Raw genomic sequence first — 22,254 nt, forward strand, 5'->3', positions numbered from 1 at the left:
AGGTCAAAAACAAGGACCAAAATCAAACCTAAACCAGTCCAAAGAAATGTTCAAAACCAGTCAGAACACAGTCTGAAATCAGTCCTAAAAAAGTCAACAACCAGTACAAAATCAGGAACCGGTCAAGACAGCCCTAAACCAGTCCTCATCCAGGACCAGATCCAGAGTAAAATAAATCCTAAACCAACTTTAAACCACATCCAAGACCAGGAGAACCAAGACTGGAACCAAACATAAACCGGTCCCAAGAAAGTCCAAAACTAGTCCAACATCTAGTCTGAAACCAGTCCAGAAGCTCTTCTAGAAAGCCCCACAGCATGATACTGCCACCTCCATGCATGATGGTAGCTTTGGTGTTCTTGGGGTTAAAGGCCTCACCTTCAGTTTTTCTTCCATCTGACCTCAGAACTCTGTCCAGAAGACCTTTTTTTGGGCTCGACTGAAATGAATGCCTCCTTGAACAGCCACGTTGATCCTTTTGCTCATCATTTTAAGTGACATGAAAAAAAGCATCTCTGTCTGCTTTGAATTCACAACATAACTGCGTCTTTGTCTTCTTTAAATGGCAGTACATTTACTAAAATGTTTATAATGATTCAAGTAGCACTCTAAACCCAAAGTTTAGGACTTGGACTTAACTGTAGACTTGATTGTCACTTATAAGGAAGATAATTCTTCACTCGCTGATTCACATAAATCACTCCAGTCAATTCCAAGTGTGTCAAACGTCAAAGCTCCAGTCCCAGACGAGCCAAAGTCCACTTTAGAGGGTTTTTAATCCTTTTAGATGAGTTCTGCTTTGTGTCAGTGGACTTGGCCACACAAACTGTTCACAGGAACCAGAAACATGCAAAGATCTTTCCTAATCTAATCTAAACAATAGATTACTTTGCCTGCAGAACATTAATATGCAACAGAGCCGTGATGGAAAAGAGCTCGAAGCACAGCGAGCAGCAGAATGATTCTTTTCTTCATGCATAAACATACGTTTTTGGGCTTTTTCAGCATTAACATGTTTCTTCTCATGTCCATGTTGATTTTGTCCACTTTGTGCCTGCTGCCGTCCCAACGTTGCCCGTTTCCATTGCCTCAGAACGCCCATATACATGACCTTAATGCCATGGAGCCACCAGAGACAATTTTTACTTGTGTTGACGTGACTTGGCTAACTCCACGTTAGTATGCGATCATTGGAAAAATCATGAAAAGCGGGTTATTTGTGAGCCCCTTTGTAGAGCGCTGCTCCACGAAGGCAAACCGCCGACGCTGCAGGACTCTGAATGTGTCTGGAAGGTCGGAGGTCGCTGCAGGAGTTCACATGTCAAGCTAAATCAGACCCATTAATGCTGTTAGATCAGTGGCCACAGACGGTTTGGTGAAAGAGACGATAAACTGAAGTCATTTTTGTCAATTAGCTTGACATTAAAAGTCATCTTGAGAAGGAAATCCAAAGCAAATACTTACAAAAGAGCTAAACATGCGTTCATCTTCATGTTTTTACTGAACTGTAGAGTTTCAGGTAAAGTCAGCACCTATTTTTCAACCCGCTAACTTCTGACCTCTGATATTTGATCAACAGGGAGAAGACTTCATGGACTGGTGGAGTAAATTCTATGCTTCGACTGGAGAGAAAAACAAGTGTGGGACCTACCTGGAGAGAGGCTTCGACACTCTGAAGGTAGGACTCTGTTTTTGTTGTGGGTTTAGTTACACCGATACAGAAGAAAAGGCTTAAATAGTCGTGTTTGACGAGGCTTTTTTATCCCCCGCCGGCCGTAGGCACGGAGGGCGATATTGGCGTGGGCACGTCCGTCTGTACGTCCGTCCGTCTGTACGTCCGTCTGTCCGTCCGTCTGTCCGTCCGTCCGTCCATCTGTACGTCCGTCTGTCCGTCCGTCCACATTTCGTTTCCGGAGCATATCTCAGAAACTAATTGAGGGATTTCACTCATATTGCACCCAGGCCATCTCTATATAGTTTAGATGTGCCTTTCGGGGTGCATGAACTTGACCTGATTTTCAAGGTCATTGTGAGGCACTTCAAATATTTTTGATTCTGTTTCTGGAGCATATGTCAGAAACTACCTGAAGGATTTCATTCATATTGCACCAACACCACCTGTGCATAATGTAGATGTGCCTTTTTTGGTGTATGACCTTCACCTCATTGTTTTTATTGTAGTGAAGATGTATCATTTTGTAGGTGTATCGTCCAGTATATATTATTATTTCTTGCACTTAGAGGCACTATATATAAGGCGGGGGATGTTTTAAGTGAAGCGTGTTTATTAAGAAATAATCTGGTAAAGCACCGTGTATTTTCTGACTAAACAGCTTCACAGGTTGAAAACATGTTGCACTGCCATAATACTTTACTTTTTCAGAATTTAGAAGCAAATTTTACATTGAGTGGGCCCTATTCTGAAGTATAATGGCTTGAGATCTGTAGATCTGTGACTCCCAGTTGTCTTTTGACCTGGAATCTCTGCAGACGTAGCAAATAGAGTTTCTTCTCGTAGGAATGTTCTGTTTTTAAAATAAGGAGCTACAAAACACCCCACTGTGCAGACTACAGGAAGTCTTCGGTTGATGATGTCCTGGACTTACGACGTTACGTCGTTACTGCTTACGGGCCGGTCCTCACTTTAACATACAACGTTTCGTCTTTACATTGGAACTGGTTCAGTGAAAGTAGTTGGTGACCGGAGCAGAGGAATACGTCATCACGCAGCGCTGAAAGACGGCTTTGTTTACATTTTCACCAGTATTTTCCTAATGAGTTTTAAGTCATTTTGGACATCTTTAAAGTCTCTTTGGAGAATTTTTGATAATGTGTTGGACAAATTTTGAGTCAGGTGGATTTTTAATTCATATTTGGACAAATTTCAAGTCACTTAGGATGTGTTTAACGTTTTTTTAGACAGTTTTGATTCGTGTTGGCCACATTTTGAGTCAAATAGACAAATCATAGTCGTCATTTCATATTTGACACTGGTAGGTTTTGGGGTTCAGAGAATTCAAGACGACACATCTATTATTCAGATTTTACCTTCATACAGTCAGACTTGATATTAAAGTTGGCTTGAGCTGGGGAAATGGACACGGGGAATTCAATCTGAAAGCAGCATTAACGCCACATCAGAGCGGGAACTTTTCTGGTATCACTACAATCTAAAAGCCAGATCTACAAGGGAGGTTTTACACTCATTATTTATGTGATGCGTAAAATTTATAGCATGAAAATACCTCATCATGTGGAGTTGCTGTGGTTTAAATTCAGCCTTTTTACTGTTTTTAGTCACATTTCATGTCACACGATACTGCCGTTAGGAAACGGGTTAATGTTGATGTAAAATAAGAGAAAACAGGAATGGACCAACTGTTCAGGTGATGTTTATGAATAAAAGACAATCAAAGATGGTAAAAAGGTAAGAGTAAAGAAGAAAAGAAATACAAAAGAAGAAGAAAGAAGAAATAAAGATTGACAGTTAGAAGGAAAGACGAGGAAGATGCAGACAGTGCAGCTCTTTGTTTGGTTTTCTGAAAATGTTTTGCTCGTTGCCCCAAACTTCACCATTTAAATCACATTTTTGCCGTCCTGCCAGTTCCCTCTGTCAGTCTGTCCCGTCCTCGCAGCTCGGCGCCATTACGCTCCGTCCGGTTTACGAACTTCTCCGGTGACTCATCGTGGTGAATTCGCTTCGGGATCGCCACAGTGGGACGGATTCGGGGAAAAGGCCGACGTTGGCGAGTCGGATCGCGTCGGCCGTTGTCGACGTCGTGTAATCTCATTACAGTGGCCTCAGAGCTCCCGCCGTCGCCCACGCTCTCTCCAACCCTTATCCCCGTTCTCTCGGCCCAAACGCCGACCTTTCCTTCCACCGGGACTCGAAGCACACGTCAGTCTCCTCATCCAATGCCCAAACAAATGACTAATCATGTCAGAATGTGGCCTTTCTTTATTGCTCTTAATTTAGACCTCTAACCTCTCCCTTGAAAGCCATTTCACATCAGCGACAGCTTTAACTCTGTCCTCTCCATGTCTTTAATGTCCTCTGGTCCATTTAGCAGCTGCAATAGTAGTTTTCTGTAGAAGACAAATTCAAACAAGCGCTTGAAAGTCACATTTTGATGACTTAATTAGAGACAAAGTGTGCTTGTTCACATTTTGGAAGCATTGGTGCACAAAATTATCCAAATTATAGATCAAACTTGTGGAAAATCCTTCAAACTAGCAGAACGGTACCACAAAGAGAACATGCTCCAGTGTAAAAGTACGTTTCTCTGTCCTGTTATAGACGTAAAACTCAATGGCACAGTAGAGAACAATAAGAGCTTTCCCAACAGCCGTTGACCCTTGAAAGACTCTTTCCATTTTTCTGGTGGGTGTATTTTTCATTCAGGAAGCCTATTAAACGCTTTCACCCCAGCCGATGGAAACACATCTAATTCGCCTTTGAGGTTTTGCGACATTTCAAAACTTTGCTCGAAATTCACTTGACAGTTGGATGGAAACTAGTGAGATGACCAATGAGCCGCTGCTTTCCAGCCTGCCCTCCGTCCTCCGCCTCCAGTGACCCGCTGCCAGCGCCTCCTTTTTATTTATTCCCTCCTCTGCCGTTCCCTTCACTCCTCTGACAAGCTCTTTGCTCAGATCTGCTACTGTCGCAGGGAAATGAGCCACTGTTTCCAACCTTTCCAGCCTCCTTTACCTTCCTCTCAACCCGAGCTTCCACCTCTTCTCTCCTTACCCTCCTGCCTCCTCTGGTTTCTGAGCTGCTACTGTCAGCACAGTTTCCAGCCTCGCCTTGACCCGAGGAAAACTCGCTTCTCTTAATATTCTCACCTTCCCTCTCAGTTCTGTTGTCGCCTCCTTTTTCTCACCTTTCTGTTTGTGTTTCCATCCTCCGCTCGCTGCTGCACAGACTTTTCGGTTGCATCACCGATTCAGCACCGTTGTCTGGCGCCAGAAATGACTAAATATATCAGAACCAGCTTGGCCGATGGGAAATGTCAGAACAAAGTTCAGCAGTGTGTCTGTAAATTCAGCCAACTCAGTTCCTTTTGGTGACAATCTGGCTCAGACATCTCAGACAGCAGTGGTGCTGAGAGTTTGCTGATTTGGTATTTGTGAGCCAAAACTAAGTTCTGGTTAATATTTTGGCAGAATTTTTAGAGTTTTATGTCAAAACATCCTGTGAAGGGTTCAATATCTCCAGAAATGTAACTCCCACAGCAATTACATTTGATGAGGACACAGACAGAATAGTTTCCAGCAGATCACAGTGATTGAATGGATCCACCAGAGGACACAATTTTAATTATTGGTCCTTGAAAACAGAAAATAGTGCAAGATTTGTGGTATTGTGGCCACAGAAGGTTCCTGTAAGTTTACACAGTTTTTGTTTCCTGCAATGAATCCACAACAACACTCAGTCAAAACATCTACAAACTGGGAACTTGTCTTGTCAAACTTTCCAAATTCTACTGATGTTAGAGCCTCAGAGGTTGGTGAAATGTGGACCAAAGACTGGATTTTTAGTTGGAAATATGGATCCATCCATAGATTTACACTTACAGAAACTTTCTGGAGACACAATACCACCCTCAGTTGAAAGTTTTGCACTTTTTTTTCCATTTTTAATATCAAATAATTAGTCATTGTTGTCATTTTGGGCAATTCTTTCCTGATTTTGGATGAGTTTCAAGAAATTTTAGACACTTTTTACATAATTTTGGGCAATTTTTTACTAATTTTAGGCAAATATTTGGTCAAAATATCTAAATACTGGAACCTCATCTTGCCACACTTGCATTACATCAGGTTCTACTGATGTTAGAGCCTCAACAGTTGGTGAAATGTGGACCACAGACTGTATTTTAGTAGAAATATGGATCTTTCCATATAAACATATAAATTTCCAGGAAATTTATGGGTACACAGTACCACCCTCAGTTGAATATTTTTCACACGTTTCCATTTTCAAGAGCCAATATTTTCAAAAATGTCCTCTGCTGGAGTCATTCAATCATCACTGCTAATTGTTTTGACAGAAGACAAGTTCATTTAGGGATACGTGGAATTAGGTCATTTTAAGTCAGTTGGGTCACATTTGACTCATGTTAAAGTGCATTCTGGGTAAACTTTAAGGCTCATATCAGCATGTGTGATAGGTGGTTGGTCAGAACAAGTTCTAGACAATGAAAGGAGCATTTTTACACACAGAAGATACCAGGATCATCTGATAGAAATGATTCAATCTGTGGAAAAACAGTTTTCTGAAACACTGATGAGCTTGTCATGAAATAATCTAACATGGCTGCATATCATTTTCTTTTTCCAGGTTTCTGCCTCGACCTTGACCTGTCTTCTTTGCTGCGTCCTTTTCAATGTCTTGTCTAATATCAGAATCTGTTTCTGTCCTTGATTCACCCTCCTTACCTTCCTCTCTTCTGTCTTCACCCACAGTAGAACTTGTTAGTTCTTGCTTCGGTCACAAAGACGTTGCTGTTTACGTCCCTGTTCTGACTTCTCGTCCTCTCGTCGTCCTCCACCTTCCTCTTGTACTGGATGTCTTTCCAGAATCTTCTTTCATTTGCATCAAATCAGGGAGTCAAAGGACTGTTTCTTGGCCAGAAGCAGTAACTTCCTGGATTCTGCTGGTTGACTGGCCAAGAAACACTCTGGTGCATAACTCACAGTGCTTTCATTTTTAAACTTTGTGTTTTGCACTTAATAGACAAATGAAATTCAACCTGTAGAGGTGGTGGTTGGTGGACAGAGTTGTTGTCTGACAGGACAAGACAAGTTAATCCTCCTGTTGTCACTAAAAGACTCATCTAAAATGTAACGTTGTGCTACATCCAGTTAAATAATGTCTGCATGTGTCAAATCAGAAAAAAAACATATGTTACATCATGTCACAAGTAGAGACGTGTCACACCATGCCACACAACAGAAAGTCACCTCATGCTGTGTCATACTACGTTACATCATGTCACATCAAAGCATGTCACATCATGTCTGTCTTCATCTCCCTCTGTCTTCCTCTGCCCTCTGTCTACGTTTCCCTCTGATTTTGTCTCCTCTCTGTCTTCGTCTCCCCTCTGTCTTCGTCTCCTCTCTGTCTTCGTCTCCCCTCTGTCTTCGTCTCCCCTCTGTCTTCGTCTCCCCTCTGTCTTCGTCTCCCTCTGTCTTCGTCTCCTCTCTGTCTTCGTCTCCCCTCTGTCTTCGTCTCCCCTCTGTCTTCGTCTCCTCTCTGTCTTCGTCTCCCCTCTGTCTTCGTCTCCCCTCTGTCTTCGTCTCCCTCTGTCTTCGTCTCCCCTCTGTCTTCGTCTCCCCTCTGTCTTCGTCTCCCCTCTGTCTTCGTCTCCTCTCTGTCTTCGTCTCCCCTCTGTCTTCGTCTCCTCTCTGTCTTCGTCTCCCCTCTGTCTTCGTCTCCCCTCTGTCTTCGTCTCCCCTCTGTCTTCGTCTCCCTCTGTCTTCGTCTCCCCTCTGTCTTCGTCTCCCCTCTGTCTTCGTCTCCCCTCTGTCTTCGTCTCCCTCTGTCTTCGTCTCCTCTCTGTCTTCGTCTCCCCTCTGTCTTCGTCTCCTCTCTGTCTTCGTCTCCTCTCTGTCTTCGTCTCCCCTCTGTCTTCGTCTCTTCTCTGTCTTCGTCTCCCCTCTGTCTTCGTCTCCCCTCTGTCTTCGTCTCCCTCTGTCTTCGTCTCCTCTCTGTCTTCGTCTCCCTCTGTCTTCGTCTCTTCTCTGTCTTCGTCTCCCCTCTGTCTTCGTCTCCCCTCTGTCTTCGTCTCCCTCTGTCTTCGTCTCCTCTCTGTCTTCGTCTCCCCTCTGTCTTCGTCTCCCCTCTGTCTTCGTCTCCTCTCTGTCTTCGTCTCCTCTCTGTCTTCGTCTCTTCTCTGTCTTCGTCTCCCTCTGTCTTCGTCTCTCTCTGTCTTCGTCTCCCCTCTGTCTTCGTCTCCTCTCTGTCTTCGTCTCCCCTCTGTCTTCGTCTCCTCTCTGTCTTCGTCTCCTCTCTGTCTTCGTCTCCCCTCTGTCTTCGTCTCCCTCTGTCTTCGTCTCCTCTCTGTCTTCGTCTCCCCTCTGTCTTCGTCTCTTCTCTGTCTTCGTCTCTTCTCTGTCTTCGTCTCCCCTCTGTCTTCGTCTCCCCTCTGTCTTCGTCTCCCCTGTCTTCGTCTCCCCTCTGTCTTCGTCTCCTCTCTGTCTTCGTCTCCTCTCTGTCTTCGTCTCCCCTGTCTTCGTCTCCCCTCTGTCTTCGTCTCTTCTCTGTCTTCGTCTCCCCTCTGTTTTCGTCTCCCCTCTGTCTTCGTCTCCCCTCTGTCTTTGTCTCCCCTCTGTCTTCGTCTCCCCTCTGTCTTCGTCTCCTCTCTGTCTTCGTCTCTTCTCTGTCTTCGTCTCCCTCTGTCTTCGTCTCCCTCTGTCTTCGTCTCCTCTCTGTCTTCGTCTCCCCTCTGTCTTCGTCTCCCCTCTGTCTTCGTCTCTTCTCTGTCTTCGTCTCCCCTCTGTCTTCGTCTCTTCTCTGTCTTCGTCTCCCTCTGTCTTCGTCTCCTCTCTGTCTTCGTCTCCCCTCTGTCTTTGTCTCTTCTCTGTCTTCGTCTCCCCTCTGTCTTCGTCTCCCCTCTGTCTTCGTCTCCCCTCTGTCTTCGTCTCCCCTCTGTCTTCGTCTCCTCTCTGTTTTCGTCTCCCCTCTGTCTTCGTCTCCTCTCTGTCTTCGTCTCCCCTGTCTTCGTCTCCCCTCTGTCTTCGTCTACCCTCTGTCTTCGTCTCCCCTCTGTCTTCGTCTCCTCTCTGTTTTCGTCTCCCCTCTGTCTTGGTCTTCCCTGTCCCTTGCTGCTGGGTTTGGTGTTAAAGTGTTGAAATAAACTGTTGTTTCCAGACCTTTCTTTGGTTTACATCATTCCCTGTCTGTCCCGTCTCCACCCAGATCGTCCACCAAAGACCCTTCATCACTCTTTTCCTCCTTGTGTCTCTTTCCTAACAAAGCCCTGCTAATAACAAAGGAGCTGCAGTAGAAGGAATTCATCTCGCTGCTTTCACAAACCTTCTCCTCCCACTTTCAACTCTGTTTAATTTACACAACCAGCATCTCTGCAATAACTTACACAAACCACACGTGTAACAATCGATGTCCTTCATATGAGAAATGACAGCGCTGCAAAAACATGTCGTCCAATAATGAGACTGTTGCTGCACCTATTATGAGAATTAAGGCCATAAAATGAAGAATACTGTTCTAAATGAGTGTGTTTGCTTTGGCTTCTTGACTGATACCAGTTCAGAGCAGAGACTGATGGAGGACAGAGGATTTAAAAGTCATCACCATCGAACTATTACGACTGTAATTCCCAGAAACTTGACTAGACTTAAAAACATGATTATGGCTGATTCATAGCACAGCAGAAATTCTTTTTCTGGGTCCCCAGTACCACCACTTTTGTTCTTCTTTTCCGTTTTCAAGAGTCGATAATCCTTAATTGTTCTCATTTTGGACAATTTCAAGTCACTTTTGGAAGATTTCAGGTCAAAAAAATCTATAAACTGCAATCTTGACTTGCCATACTTGTCTCACATCAGATTCTACTGATGTTAGAGCCTCAACAGTTGGTGAAATGTGGACCAAAGACTGGATTTTAATAGAAATATGGATCCATCCATAGATATACACTTACAGGAACTTTATGGAGACACTGTACCACCAAAGTTTGAAAGACCATTTTCAAAGACCAATAACTGGACATTTCTCCTCTGCTGGATCCATTCAATCATTCTGATCTGCTTCAGACTATTCTGTCTGTCTTCACCACATTTCACGGCTGTGGGAGTTTTATTTCTGGAGATACTGAACCCTTTAAATGGCTTCACAGGTATTTTTTTGTGACTGAGAATACAAAAAGTCCCAGCTCCGCCGACAACAGATGAAAGTCTCAAAATTCGGACTAAATATTTTGCAGAACTCAGTGTTTGATCCCAAAGAACAAACAAGTGAACCAGTGACCTTCTTGTTCACTCCTTTGTTAGTGCCTGCAGATGTTAGGCTGGTGTTCATACATGGGTGTGCGACTGATGCTAACAAACAGCACTAATGAAAACAGATGAATCTTTTTGTGCTGTCGACACTCGAGCGTCCCTGCCCAGACATGTATGTATTCAACCACAGAAGAACTTCACTAGCTCTGTGTCAGGCTGTGGAGGAGGCTCCACTGTTACAGTTATTCTGGATAAAACCCATCAATGATGCCATCTAAAGTCATGTGTTTGTGTTCTGCTGGAACCAGATGAAGACTATAAATGTCACTGTGTCAATATGCTGTTGATTTAAAAAACATAATTTATCTCTCCTTTCTTTATCATCTTGTCTTGGTTTTAGAATTGCTACCTCTTCTGTTTTCTTTCTGTTTTTATTTATTTTTAATATACAGTAAATTTTACATTTTTTCTGTTTTGTTAAATTACAGCCAATATCCAATAAAATTGCAGAAACAAAATCTTAGTTAACATGTTGACTTTTTTTTTTAAAAAAAGGAAAAGATTGTAAAAAAAGTCCCCTAAAAAATTCTAGTGTTTAAAAAAAATATATTTATTTAATTATTATTATTATTATTATTAATTATATAGCAATATCTTTAATTATTCTGACAATAATAAGAATATTTTTTAAACAATTCTTGAACAAAAACATCACCTATTATTATTATTTTTTATTAGCATTATTTTTTTTTTAAACAGTTTTTGAGCATTTCTTCACTGGCTCCTTATGACCAGATTTTCACTGTTTTTTTAATTAATTTTTTGTTGGTTTTACACAGTGTAGTGTCTCTATTTTCCTCATTTCTGTTTGTTATTTTTGTATTATTTATTTCTCTTCATTGAATTTTCACCTTCTTTTGTTGCCCTTTCCTCGTCTTTCTGTATTCATCTTCTTTTTCTGTTTGTCCAACATTTTTATTTGTTCGTTTTTCCTTTTCTTGTCCTACATTTCTTCTCTTTTTGAACTCTCTCTCTGTCCTCGTCGTCTCTTATGATTGTTCTTCTTTCAGATTCTCCTTTTCTTTCCACCATGAATCCACCTCGCCTCACCCATCTCCACATCTAAGCGAACTGATTACGTCTTAATAAAACTCCTTCTCTCGTCTTCTTCAGATCTATGACCAGGAGTTGGAGAAGGTAGAGGACTTTGAAGGTCTTTCTGATTTCTGCCAAACATTCAAACTGTTCAGAGGAAAGACTCAGGATGAAGGAGAAGATCCCTCAGTGGTGGGAGAGTTCAAGGTAACACCAAAGTTTCTCTGTTTGCTTATCGTACGTCACATCATAAAACACCTGGTTGGTCATGTTGGAAAGCGGCAAAATAAGTAATATCATCTCAGGAAGCGAAGGAGTTTAAGAATCTCAGGATCTTGGAGTGTTGAAAGGATCCAGTTGAGGTGGCTCAGAAGTCGACCTTCCTTTAGAGGATCTCAGGCATTTCTTTACATATCTCATCTGTCCTGGAAACACCCCCAGGAGGAGATTAAAACAATTTTACATCCACTGCAGGTGTCACAATCTAAAGACTAAAACAGTTTTTTGTTCTTTTTCTCCATAACCAACTCTGAGCATCAGTATTATGGGATGTATGTTGGTTTGAACAGTAAAACTGTAGCAGTTTAATGACAGAGTTCTAGAAACAATCATTGGTTCCCTGGATGTGTTTCTGTTTTCTGATAATCCACCAGAGAAACCTTTAAAAAGTGCATTCTGGGTCAACTTTAAGGGTCATATCAGCATGTGTGATAGGTGGTTGGTCAGAACAAGTTCTAGATGATGAAAGGAGCATTTTTACACACAGAACATACCAGGATCATCTTAGAAAAACTTTTCTCTGATGTAGGTTCGGTTACCAAATTATACTGAACAAGTTGTTGAACAAAAATCTGATTTATTCTTTAGATTGTTACACCTGGATGGATTTAAACTGATCTGGTGTCGGGTTTTACCAGATCTCACATGTGTTTTTCCTCCTAAATGTCATGGTTCTATCTGCTGGACAGTTCTGAGCCTCAACACTTCATCAGTGCTAAATCTAAACTCACCTCTATGTACTTCAAAGGTCTCTAACTCTTGTCTTGTTTCTGCCCCACTAACCAGGGTATGTTTAAGATCTACCCCCTGCCAGACGACCCCTCTGCCCCTACTCCACCCAGACAGTTCAGGAAACTTCCTCCAAACGGCATCGAGGACTGTTTGGTCCGAGTCTACATCATCCAGGCTCACGGACTGCAGCCCAAAGACACCAATGGGAAGGTAGGAGGATAAACGGGCTGGATCATCTGATCAATATGTGGAATATCTGAATGGATAAATGGATGTGGAACCAAGAGGTAATGCAAACCTTCTGTCCTGCTTTCTGTTTTCAGTGTGACCCCTATGTGAAGATCAGTTTGGGGAAAAAGACCATCAGTGACCATGAAAACTACATCCCCTGTACGCTGGACCCCGTCTTTGGAAAGTACGTAGAGTAAAATCCCTTCTTTCCATCTGTGGCTGAAACCAAACGTCTGAACTTTCACAATCTACAGCTCGTTAAGACTTTAAGAGGCTTCACTGGAGACTTTATTTATCATTTTATCTGTCCTCTGATCCCAAAATTGAGGAGTTTGATGTATTTTGGAATCAAAAATGATGGAATAAAAGTAAATCACTGGGTGGGGTGTTAAGTTACCCTTTAGCTAGTCTGAGTCACCGGATCTAGACGTTAAGCCTTCCATTGTTGCCAACAAACATTTCATAACTTTCCCCTTTCTCTGTCGGTGTGGCGACTTTTTTTTAAAAATCTACAATAACTTCAGTTTATCAACTGTTGAAATAATGATACATCCCATAATGTTAAATGTCAAAGTTGCTTAAACAAAACCAGAAAGACATAAAATGATCACAAAGAGATGCAAAATGGCCACAAAGAGACCAAAAACAGCCACATCGACCAAAATCAACCCCAGAAAGACGCAAACAACCATAAAGAGATGTTAAACAACCACAAAGAGACACAAAACAACCACAAAGAGACACAAAACAACCACAAAGAGATATAAAACAACCACAAAGAGACACAAAAACCACAAAGAGACATAAAACAACCACGAAGAGATATAAAACATCCACAAAGAGATATAAAACAGCCACAAAGAGACACAAAACAACCACAAAGAGATATAAAACAGCCACAAAGAGATATAAAACAGCCACAAAGAGACACAAAACAACCACAAAGAGATATAAAACAGCCACAAAGAGATATAAAACAGCCACAAAGAGACACAAAACAACCAAAAAGAGATATAAAACAGCCACAAAGAGATATAAAACAGCCACAAAGAGACACAAAACAACCACAAAGAGATATAAAACAGCCACAAAGAGATATAAAACAGCCACATCGACAAAAATCAACCCCAGAAAGACGCAAAACAACCATAAAGAGACGTTAAACAACCACAAAGAGATATAAAACAACCATAAAGAGATATAACACAACCACAGAGATATAACACAACCACAAAGAGATATAACACAACCACAGAGATATAACACAACCACACAACCACAGAGATATAACACAACCACAAAGAGATATAACACAACCACAAAGAGATATAACACAACCACAGAGATATAACACAACCACAGAGATATAACACAACCACAAAGAGATATAACACAACCACAGAGATATAACACAACCACGCAACCACAGAGATATAACACAACCACAGAGATATAACACAACCACAGAGATATAACACAACCACAGAGATATAACACAACCACAAAGAGATATAACACAACCACAGAGATATAACACAACCACGCAACCACAGAGATATAACACAACCACAGAGATATAACACAACCACAGAGATATAACACAACCACAGAGATATAACACAACCACAGAGATATAACACAACCACACAACCACAGAGATATAACACAACCACAAAGAGATATAACACAACCACAGAGATATAACACAACCACAAAGAGATATAACACAACCACAAAGAGATATAACACAACCACAAAGAGATATAGAACAACCACAAAGAGATATAGAACAACCACAAAGAGATATAAAACAACCACAGAGAGACACAAAACAACCATATAGAGATATAAAACAACCATAAAGAGACACAAAACAACCACAAAGAGATATAAAACAACCACAAAGAGATATAGAACAACCACAAAGAGATATAACACAACCACAGATATATAACACAACCACAAAGAGATATAACACAACCACAAAGAGATATAGAACAACCACAGAGATATAACACAACCACAGAGATATAACACAACCACAAAGAGATATAACACAACCACAAAGAGATATAACACAACCACAAAGAGATATAACACAACCACAAAGAGATATAACACAACCACAGAGATATAACACAACCACAAAGAGATATAACACAACCACAAAGAGATATAACACAACCACAGAGATATAACACAAACCACAAAGAGATATAACACAACCACAGAGATATAACACAACCACAAAGAGATATAACACAACCACAAAGAGATATAACACAACCACAGAGATATAACACAACCACAAGGAGATATAACACAACCACAAAGAGATATAACACAACCACAGAGATATAACACAACCACAGAGATATAACACAACCACAGAGATATAACACAACCACAGAGATATAACACAACCACAAAGAGATATAACACAACCACAGAGATATAACACAACCACAGAGATATAACACAACCACAGAGACATATAACAACCATGTCATGCCTGCTGCCTTCCCTTTATTGTGAAGAAGTTTGTAACGCTCTTCTCTTTGAAGCTGCTCTTTAAATGAAGGTTATTAGTCTTTAAATCAAATCACCATAAACCAACTGATGCGCTGATGGAAACGAGTCCTTCCATCCCCAGAGAGTTTGACAGATAAGAGCCCAAACTGAACCTGTTTGTCATCTAAGAAACCTCATACAATATTAGATATCATCACTTTCTCCTATCATTGTGATTTCAGCAGGAAAAAGCTGCTGCTACGTTGCTCCTCCTGCTGAAAACTCTTTTGCTCTTTGCAGCTTAAACACAGACTGAAGCGCTGCTGCTCAGGTCCATGAACACGCATTTAAACTGAGAGCATGTTTACATGTGTGAATCCTTACTTTGTGCTCTTCAGTTTCAGACCGTCTGATCTGTTCCTCTTTGTGTTTTCACACCAGTAGGGGGCACTAGACACAAACCAATCACAGAGTCGTGGTTCATGAACATCCAGAGTGTCACTGAAAAGTCCTGACATGACATGTTTCCTTACCTTTACGCCACTCATAACATACATGACACTTCCTCACACGGTAAAGTAGAAGGCTTTACACAGCAATACAGAGTAAATATATACAGAGAAATATGACACAGCTGGTCTTGATTTGATCTGACTGCACGCATGTTCGGACTCAAAAGCACATCCATACATTATTATATTATTAGATATCAGATTATTAAATCACAAAATGTAACGTCATGCCACGCTGAATCACAAAAATATCACAAAATGTTGCATCATGTCTCGTTACGTGTTATCATGCTACATCACTAAGACGCCACACACCGCTCTGTGTCACGCCACCAACACGTTACGTCACGTTATACGAGATTACGCAATGCCACGTCACAAGTTACCAAAGATTACATCATGCAGCCAACACTTCACGCCATCTCAAGTCATGGTATGTTATGGAACAACATGCAAACCCCTCATCACATCACGCCATGACACAAGTTACGGAACATGTGACTGACACATCACGCATGTCCAGTTAGGTCATCCTGTCACGTCACGACACACGTTAAGTCATGCTGCATAATGCCACAAAATAATGTCGTCATGGTGACGTCACATCCCATAACAGCATGTCTCTTCATGCAATCCCACATCCTGTCATCAGTCAGTGAATGCTGCATCGTTTACATCAACTCACATCACAAAGCATGACGTCATCACAACAAAACATGTTACATCACAAGAAAGTAACAGAATGTCAACGTGATGTCACTAAAACAAACAGGCAAAGTGCTTCATCACAGAACGTGTTCCTAAAGGTCTGCAGACATTTACAGATGATTTACTGATGTCTGATATCAGTGCAGATCCTCTAACCAGAGCTGTGGCTGTTTTCTGTCGTCACCTGTGGATCCTCAGGCTGTTCGAGCTCACCTGTTCCCTCCCTCTGGAGAAGGACCTCCGGGTGATGCTGTACGACCACGACATGCTCACCAAAGACGAGAAGATCGGAGAGACGCTGATCGACCTGGAGAATCGCTTCCTGTCCAGATATGGAGCCCTGTGTGGCCTGCCTCAGACCTACTGCATGTGAGTGGATGAGTTCACTCAGTCTGTAGCTCGTTGTTGTTTCTGATGAGCTGATCCACAGCAGCTTAGATCCAGATGAATTCACACGCTGTGTTTGTGTTGTCAGATCGGGGGTGAACCAGTGGAGGGATCAGCTGACTCCCAGACAGCTGCTGTTCAGACTGTGTGAGAGACGAAACCTGAGGAAACCCGTCTTTGAAGAGGACTCGGTCCGATTCAGAGGACAGCTGTACACCGCTGCAGACCTCGGTCAGTCAGAGGAGATTATTGATCACACATGCATGAAGAAATAGGAATTAGTGTTCAGGTAACATCAGATAAAGAGCTCATTTCATCTTTTAGAGTCGACATTTGATGGACAACTTTGTTTGAAGGCAGAAAACTGCAGCCACATGATGTCATACAAGTCATGTTTTGTCATGTTGTGTCACATGTCAGGATGTGTCATGGGATGTCACACCACGCTAGGTTATGCCATGTACTGTCATGTACTGTCATGTACTGTCATGTACCGTCATGTACCGTCATGTACCGTCATGTACCGTCATGTACCGTCATGAGTCATGACGTGTCATGATGTGTCACATCATGCTAAATCCATTCACATGACGCCAGGTAGGACAGGGGTCCATTACAGGCTCCACCCTCTTAAACTCTGGCTGCCCCTGATTGGACGAACACTTTACACACAGACTTCCTGCTCTTGGATTCCAGACTTCACCAGCATGGTCTACACTCTGAAAACAGTTCACCAACTCATCTGAGGAGGAATAAGCTGCTGGTCTGTCTTTGCTTTCTAATGGGGAGTTGACAGGTTGTTCAGGACTTCCTGGAAGCGTTTAGTTGTGCCTGGATGTTCACCTCCACCTCAGCTTTAACCAGAATCATCACAGCTCTGACTTTGTTTCTTCTTCTCTCCTCTGTTTCTTGCTCCTTTCACACTTTTCCTCCCATCACCTTCCTCCTCCTCCATGGGGGAGGATGGAGACCGTTGGACCACCTGAAGAGCGGAGCGCTGAGATAAATATTCAGGACTGGTTTCCACCACACACATGTTCCACTGCCAGCTCATGGTTGTCCTTCTGGTGATTTATGGCACGGCCTTGTGTGAGCGCCGACGGGCCAACGTCAACATCGCGGTCGTCTTCTGGTTAGCGAGCAGCGCCGCCGCGTTCTCTTTCCACAGTTGCCGCGGTTACCGTGCGTCAGCCGGCTGTCCGTCAAACGTGGTCTCTAATTGGCTGAAAGGTCCTCTTCCTCCTCCTCCTCTCCTCCAAGTTTTTAGGTTTTCTTTTTTCTCAATCTTTCCTCTCTGTTCTCCATCATTTGTTCTCTTTTTCTTTGTCAAATTCTGATCAGTTTTCTATTTTATCGCTGTTCTTTCTTTTCTTCTCGTCTTGTTTCCCGTTCTTTCTCTTCTTTCTGTTTTTGTCTCAGTTTTCTCTCATCTGTTTCCATTTTTCTCTATTTTTGTTGCTTTTCTCTTATTCTGTTTTTCTAACACTCACTGCTTTATGTTTTTCTCTTTTTTATTGTCTCTACTCTTTGTCTCTCATTTTCCTTATTCTTCTGTATCAATACTTTTCTTAGCTGAATTTTAAGGAACAATTCATTCTTATTTTATAGACTTTCCCTCGTTTGTTCGTTTACAGCTAAGAACTCGTAAAATCACTGGAATAAAAGTATAAATTCACGTGTCAGCTTTTTAAAAAACAGAATAAAACTGTAAATTATGTTCAAAGATCTGCAGTTTTACTAATAATAGTTTGTAATTTGTTGTTTTACAGTGCGTCATCATGAAATCTGTTTTATTGGATTTAAATCAACTCAGAACTTATTTACTATTTTACAGAGAAATAAAGTATATTAAAAATTGAAAAGTGGTAAATATTTTTATTGTTATTTTTACAGATTTTTCCTGTTTTATTCAAATTACAGGTGATATCTAATGAAGTCACTTAAATTTACATGTTGATTATAATCATAAAATACAGTTCATTAAATGTTTTTAACTGTCAAGATATTTGCTGGTAGTTTTTATAGTTTTTATAGTTTTGTCTTCTACAGTTTTCTGACACCTTTACTGCCAGACTAAAACTTTATAAAACTATTTCTATAGTTTACCCTCGTATTCATTTTTCTCTCTCTTTCTGTACTGTTACATTTTTTCCTCAGCATTCTCTCTTGTTTTATTGGTTTTTCTGACACTTCTCTTTTTCCTTCTTTCTGTTGCTCATCTTTTCAGTCATCTTCTCTCTTTCTTTGTTTTTTTTTGCTTTCTTTTCTTCCTCTCCTCTCCTTCCTCCTCCTCTCCTTTTCCTTTCATTCACCTCCTCCTCTCCTCATTCTTTCCCTGCTCTCCTCTCACAGCTGAGGTGACTCTGGGTTTACAGTCATAAACTTTTGATATTTTCATTTTGTTTGGAAGCGGTGCAGATTTTCCTCGTTGGGTTTCGATGCAGCGACCGAGGAGCAGCTGAGAGCGTATTCCTGTCTGACTGTTTGGAGGATGAATAATTCCGCCCAGTCTTCTGGATTTCCATCCTCCACTCAGAGAGCTCCACGACCTTCACTTAAACCCTCGTCTGTGTTTGTTTTCAGAGGACAAGAACGTGTCCAAACGTCACCTCGGTCCCCTTAAGGAGCGACTGGCGCTTCACATCCTGAGGAACCAGGGATTGGTAGCAGAACATGTGGAGACCAGAGCTCTGTACAGCCCCCTGCAGCCGGACATAGAGCAGGTACCTCCATCTGTCACCATTTTACTGCTTTTTCTCCTGCTTCCCTTCCTGCCGTCTGATTGGCTGTTGGTGCTGTCCGTCAGGGCCGTCTGATGATGTGGGTGGACGTCTTCCCCAAGTCTCTGGGAGCGCCGGGACCCCCGTTCAACGTCACGCCTCGCAAGGCCAAGAAGTACGAACACGAACACTCTGAATGATTTATAAATAATCAATCAGTCGATCAATTAATCAGTCTGTCAGTTTATCAGTCAGTCAGTCAGTCATCTGATCACTCAGACAGGAAGTAAATCAACTGATCGGTTAGAATGTGAGTTAATCAGTAAATCAATATGCCAATCAATCAATACGTTAGACAAACAGTCAAGATGCCAATGATCTAACCAATCAATCAATCAATCTTCCTTTGATAAGTCCATTGGTCAGTCAGCTGATCAATCAGGAGATTTAGCCTCTAAACCATCTTCAACGATCAATCAGTGATCAATACCTGACTGATCAGACAGACGGATCAATACCTGACTGATCAGACAGACGGTTCAATACCTGACTGATCAGACAGACGGATCAATACCTGACTGATCAGACAGACGGATCAATACCTGACTGATCAGACAGACGGATCAATACCTGAGTGATCAGATAAACAGATCAATACCTGACTGATCAGATAGACGGATCAATACCTGAGTGATCAGATAAACGGATCAATACCTGACTGATCAGACAGACGGATCAATACCTGAGTGATCAGATAAACAGATCAATACCTGACTGATCAGACAGACGGATCAATACCTGACTGATCAGACAGACGGATCAATACCTGAGTGATCAGACAGACGGATCAATACCTTCTTGTGTTCAGGTTCTTCCTGCGTTGCATCATCTGGAACACCAGTGATGTCATCCTGGATGATGTCAGCATCAGCGGAGAGAAGATGAGCGACATCTACGTCAAAGGGTGAGGAGAAGCAGCCGATCGATGGAGCTATCGATCCTCCCGTCTGATCAAACTAACCGATCGATTCCTTCTGTCAGCTGGCTGGACGGACACGAACACAACAAGCAGAAGACGGACGTCCACTACCGGTCTCTGGGCGGAGACGGAAACTTCAACTACCGCTTCCTGTTTCCGTTCCTCTACCTTCCTGCTGAGCAGCTGAGTGTCGTCGACAGGAAGGTAACCTCACCTGGACAGGTGTTTGATGGGGACACAAACAGCAACACAAACTGCACAATAACACAACACAACAGCAACACAAAGTGCACAGTAACATGAAGAAGGTGGACATTAACTAATTAGTGTATTAATTAGGGTTAGCGGTTAATTAAAGTCTGTGTCTGTGAGAAGAATCGTAAACTTTAATGTTTTTATAAAATAATAATTTACTCACATCAACAGTTTTATTCAGTTACAGATGATAGAGAGGAAAATATTTTTTAAAAGTCTTAATTTCCACGTTAATACTGACCGAAAAAATCAGTATTTGACAAACAGTAACTTGTTCTTTTCCAACATTTGACTAAAATCTATAATCAATTATAACATAATCTAATTATGTTAGCCATAAAAACTTTGACCCAAACTCTAAATAACATCCACATATTTATATTTTGCAAAAAGCAGTTTGTTCTTTAAAACTCTGAGCATAAAATGACACCATTTTTACTGTATGTAAGTAGAATATAAGAGCTGATCCTTAAAACCCTCTGTCCTCTGCCTGATCCACTGAGGCTGTAATTAGCAGCAATAATGAGAGAAGGAGCAGGGAGTTACTGTTGTTGAATCTCTGAGACTCAACAAAAACAGCAGAAGAGCTAAAACAACACGGCTGAACGCTGGAATAACAAGCCGGCCGTCATCTGCTTGTGTTGGCCTCGGACCGGCCTCTTTAGCCGACGTGCTTTACGACGGCGTTCGCTCGCCGGGAGCAGCATCTTCAATCAGAGCGCGGCTGAAAAGACAGGAGGGAGTTTTAGACGAGGAGCTCTGCTGGGTGGAGAGGCTGACTTCATGAAGCCACAAACCTCAGCGGTAAAGAGTTAAAGAAAGACTGAATCACCAGAGCTTCACCCTGATGCTCACACTCTGTTTTATTCACTCTGTTAGGGAATTTAACACACTTTAAACTGAGATCATTAACTTTGAAATACATTTCTGCTCAGATTGATCTGCAGCTGACAAAGAAACACGTCAGAATATACATATATATATAATTTAACAAGAGCTCAACGCCCCACTGAAATGTATGGGTTCAAGAGTTTATAGACAGACAGATGGACAGTTGGATAGTTTTGTCAGATTTGGTTGATTTTATGTGGAATAATTCTGATTTTCGCAGATTTTTTGTCCAATAAACAAGAAAAAGTCCAAAGAGAAACAGAAGAAAGTGTAAAATATATCGTTAAAGCTGTCTGAACAAACACATAAATAGTAAATGAGGAGTAGAAAGTCACACCATCAGACAGCCATCAGATGACAGCACTGTAAATGTAAGACGACTGTTTTCTTTTTCTAATGTAATTATGTCCCATGAACAGGCCTTTAACAGCATCTAATTCAGCTTTGGATTTACTTTATCTCCATGATTTGAAAGACGTGTTGAGGAAACGAGAGACGACAGAACAAGTTTCTGGACCTAAAACTCTGGCAGCAGAAGCAGCTGATATGTGGATGATGGAGTCAGAGGGTGTGTTTGTTGTGTCGCTATGAAGTGTGAGAGCATGGTGTGGATTTAGACGGTGATTTAGAGCGTCGCTGTGAAGTCGCTGCAGAGACGGACTCGATGTTTTAGCACACGGCTGCAAAAATGACATGTAGAGTCACACAAAGCTGCTCGCTGTTAGCACACCGCTGCTCCTAATTCTGGTTATTGAGGGGAAACAACAGAAAATTCAGGATATTTGCAGAACAAGCACAGGAAATTGTGTGGTACACTCAACAGAAACAGTTTGCGTCCAATTAGACTTTTCTCTACAGTAAAAATACAAAATTCTTCTGGTTTCAGCATAAACACAAGTCCTAAAGAATCTCAACATTCTGTTTGCTTCGTAGCTAAAAAGTCATGATTTTAAAACTTTAATTAACTCAGAATGCTCCGTTCTGTCCT

At 41.8% G+C, this 22,254-nt stretch overlaps 1 protein-coding gene across 1 annotated transcript in view; it reads left to right on the forward strand.

The window, feature by feature from the left end:
- Positions 1-22,254, forward strand: part of dysf (dysferlin, limb girdle muscular dystrophy 2B (autosomal recessive)) — a 111,152-nt gene that overhangs the window by 77,054 nt on the left and 11,844 nt on the right. The window contains 10 exon segments of the mRNA XM_051944189.1: positions 1,580-1,678; positions 11,140-11,268; positions 12,127-12,282; positions 12,396-12,487; positions 16,233-16,403; positions 16,510-16,652; positions 19,005-19,144; positions 19,228-19,316; positions 20,010-20,105; positions 20,183-20,324. Of these exon segments, the coding sequence (XP_051800149.1) occupies positions 1,580-1,678; positions 11,140-11,268; positions 12,127-12,282; positions 12,396-12,487; positions 16,233-16,403; positions 16,510-16,652; positions 19,005-19,144; positions 19,228-19,316; positions 20,010-20,105; positions 20,183-20,324 (1,257 nt within the window).

Source organism: Acanthochromis polyacanthus, chromosome 23 (genome assembly GCF_021347895.1).
Source record: "Acanthochromis polyacanthus isolate Apoly-LR-REF ecotype Palm Island chromosome 23, KAUST_Apoly_ChrSc, whole genome shotgun sequence".
Taxonomy (NCBI): domain Eukaryota; kingdom Metazoa; phylum Chordata; class Actinopteri; family Pomacentridae; genus Acanthochromis; species Acanthochromis polyacanthus.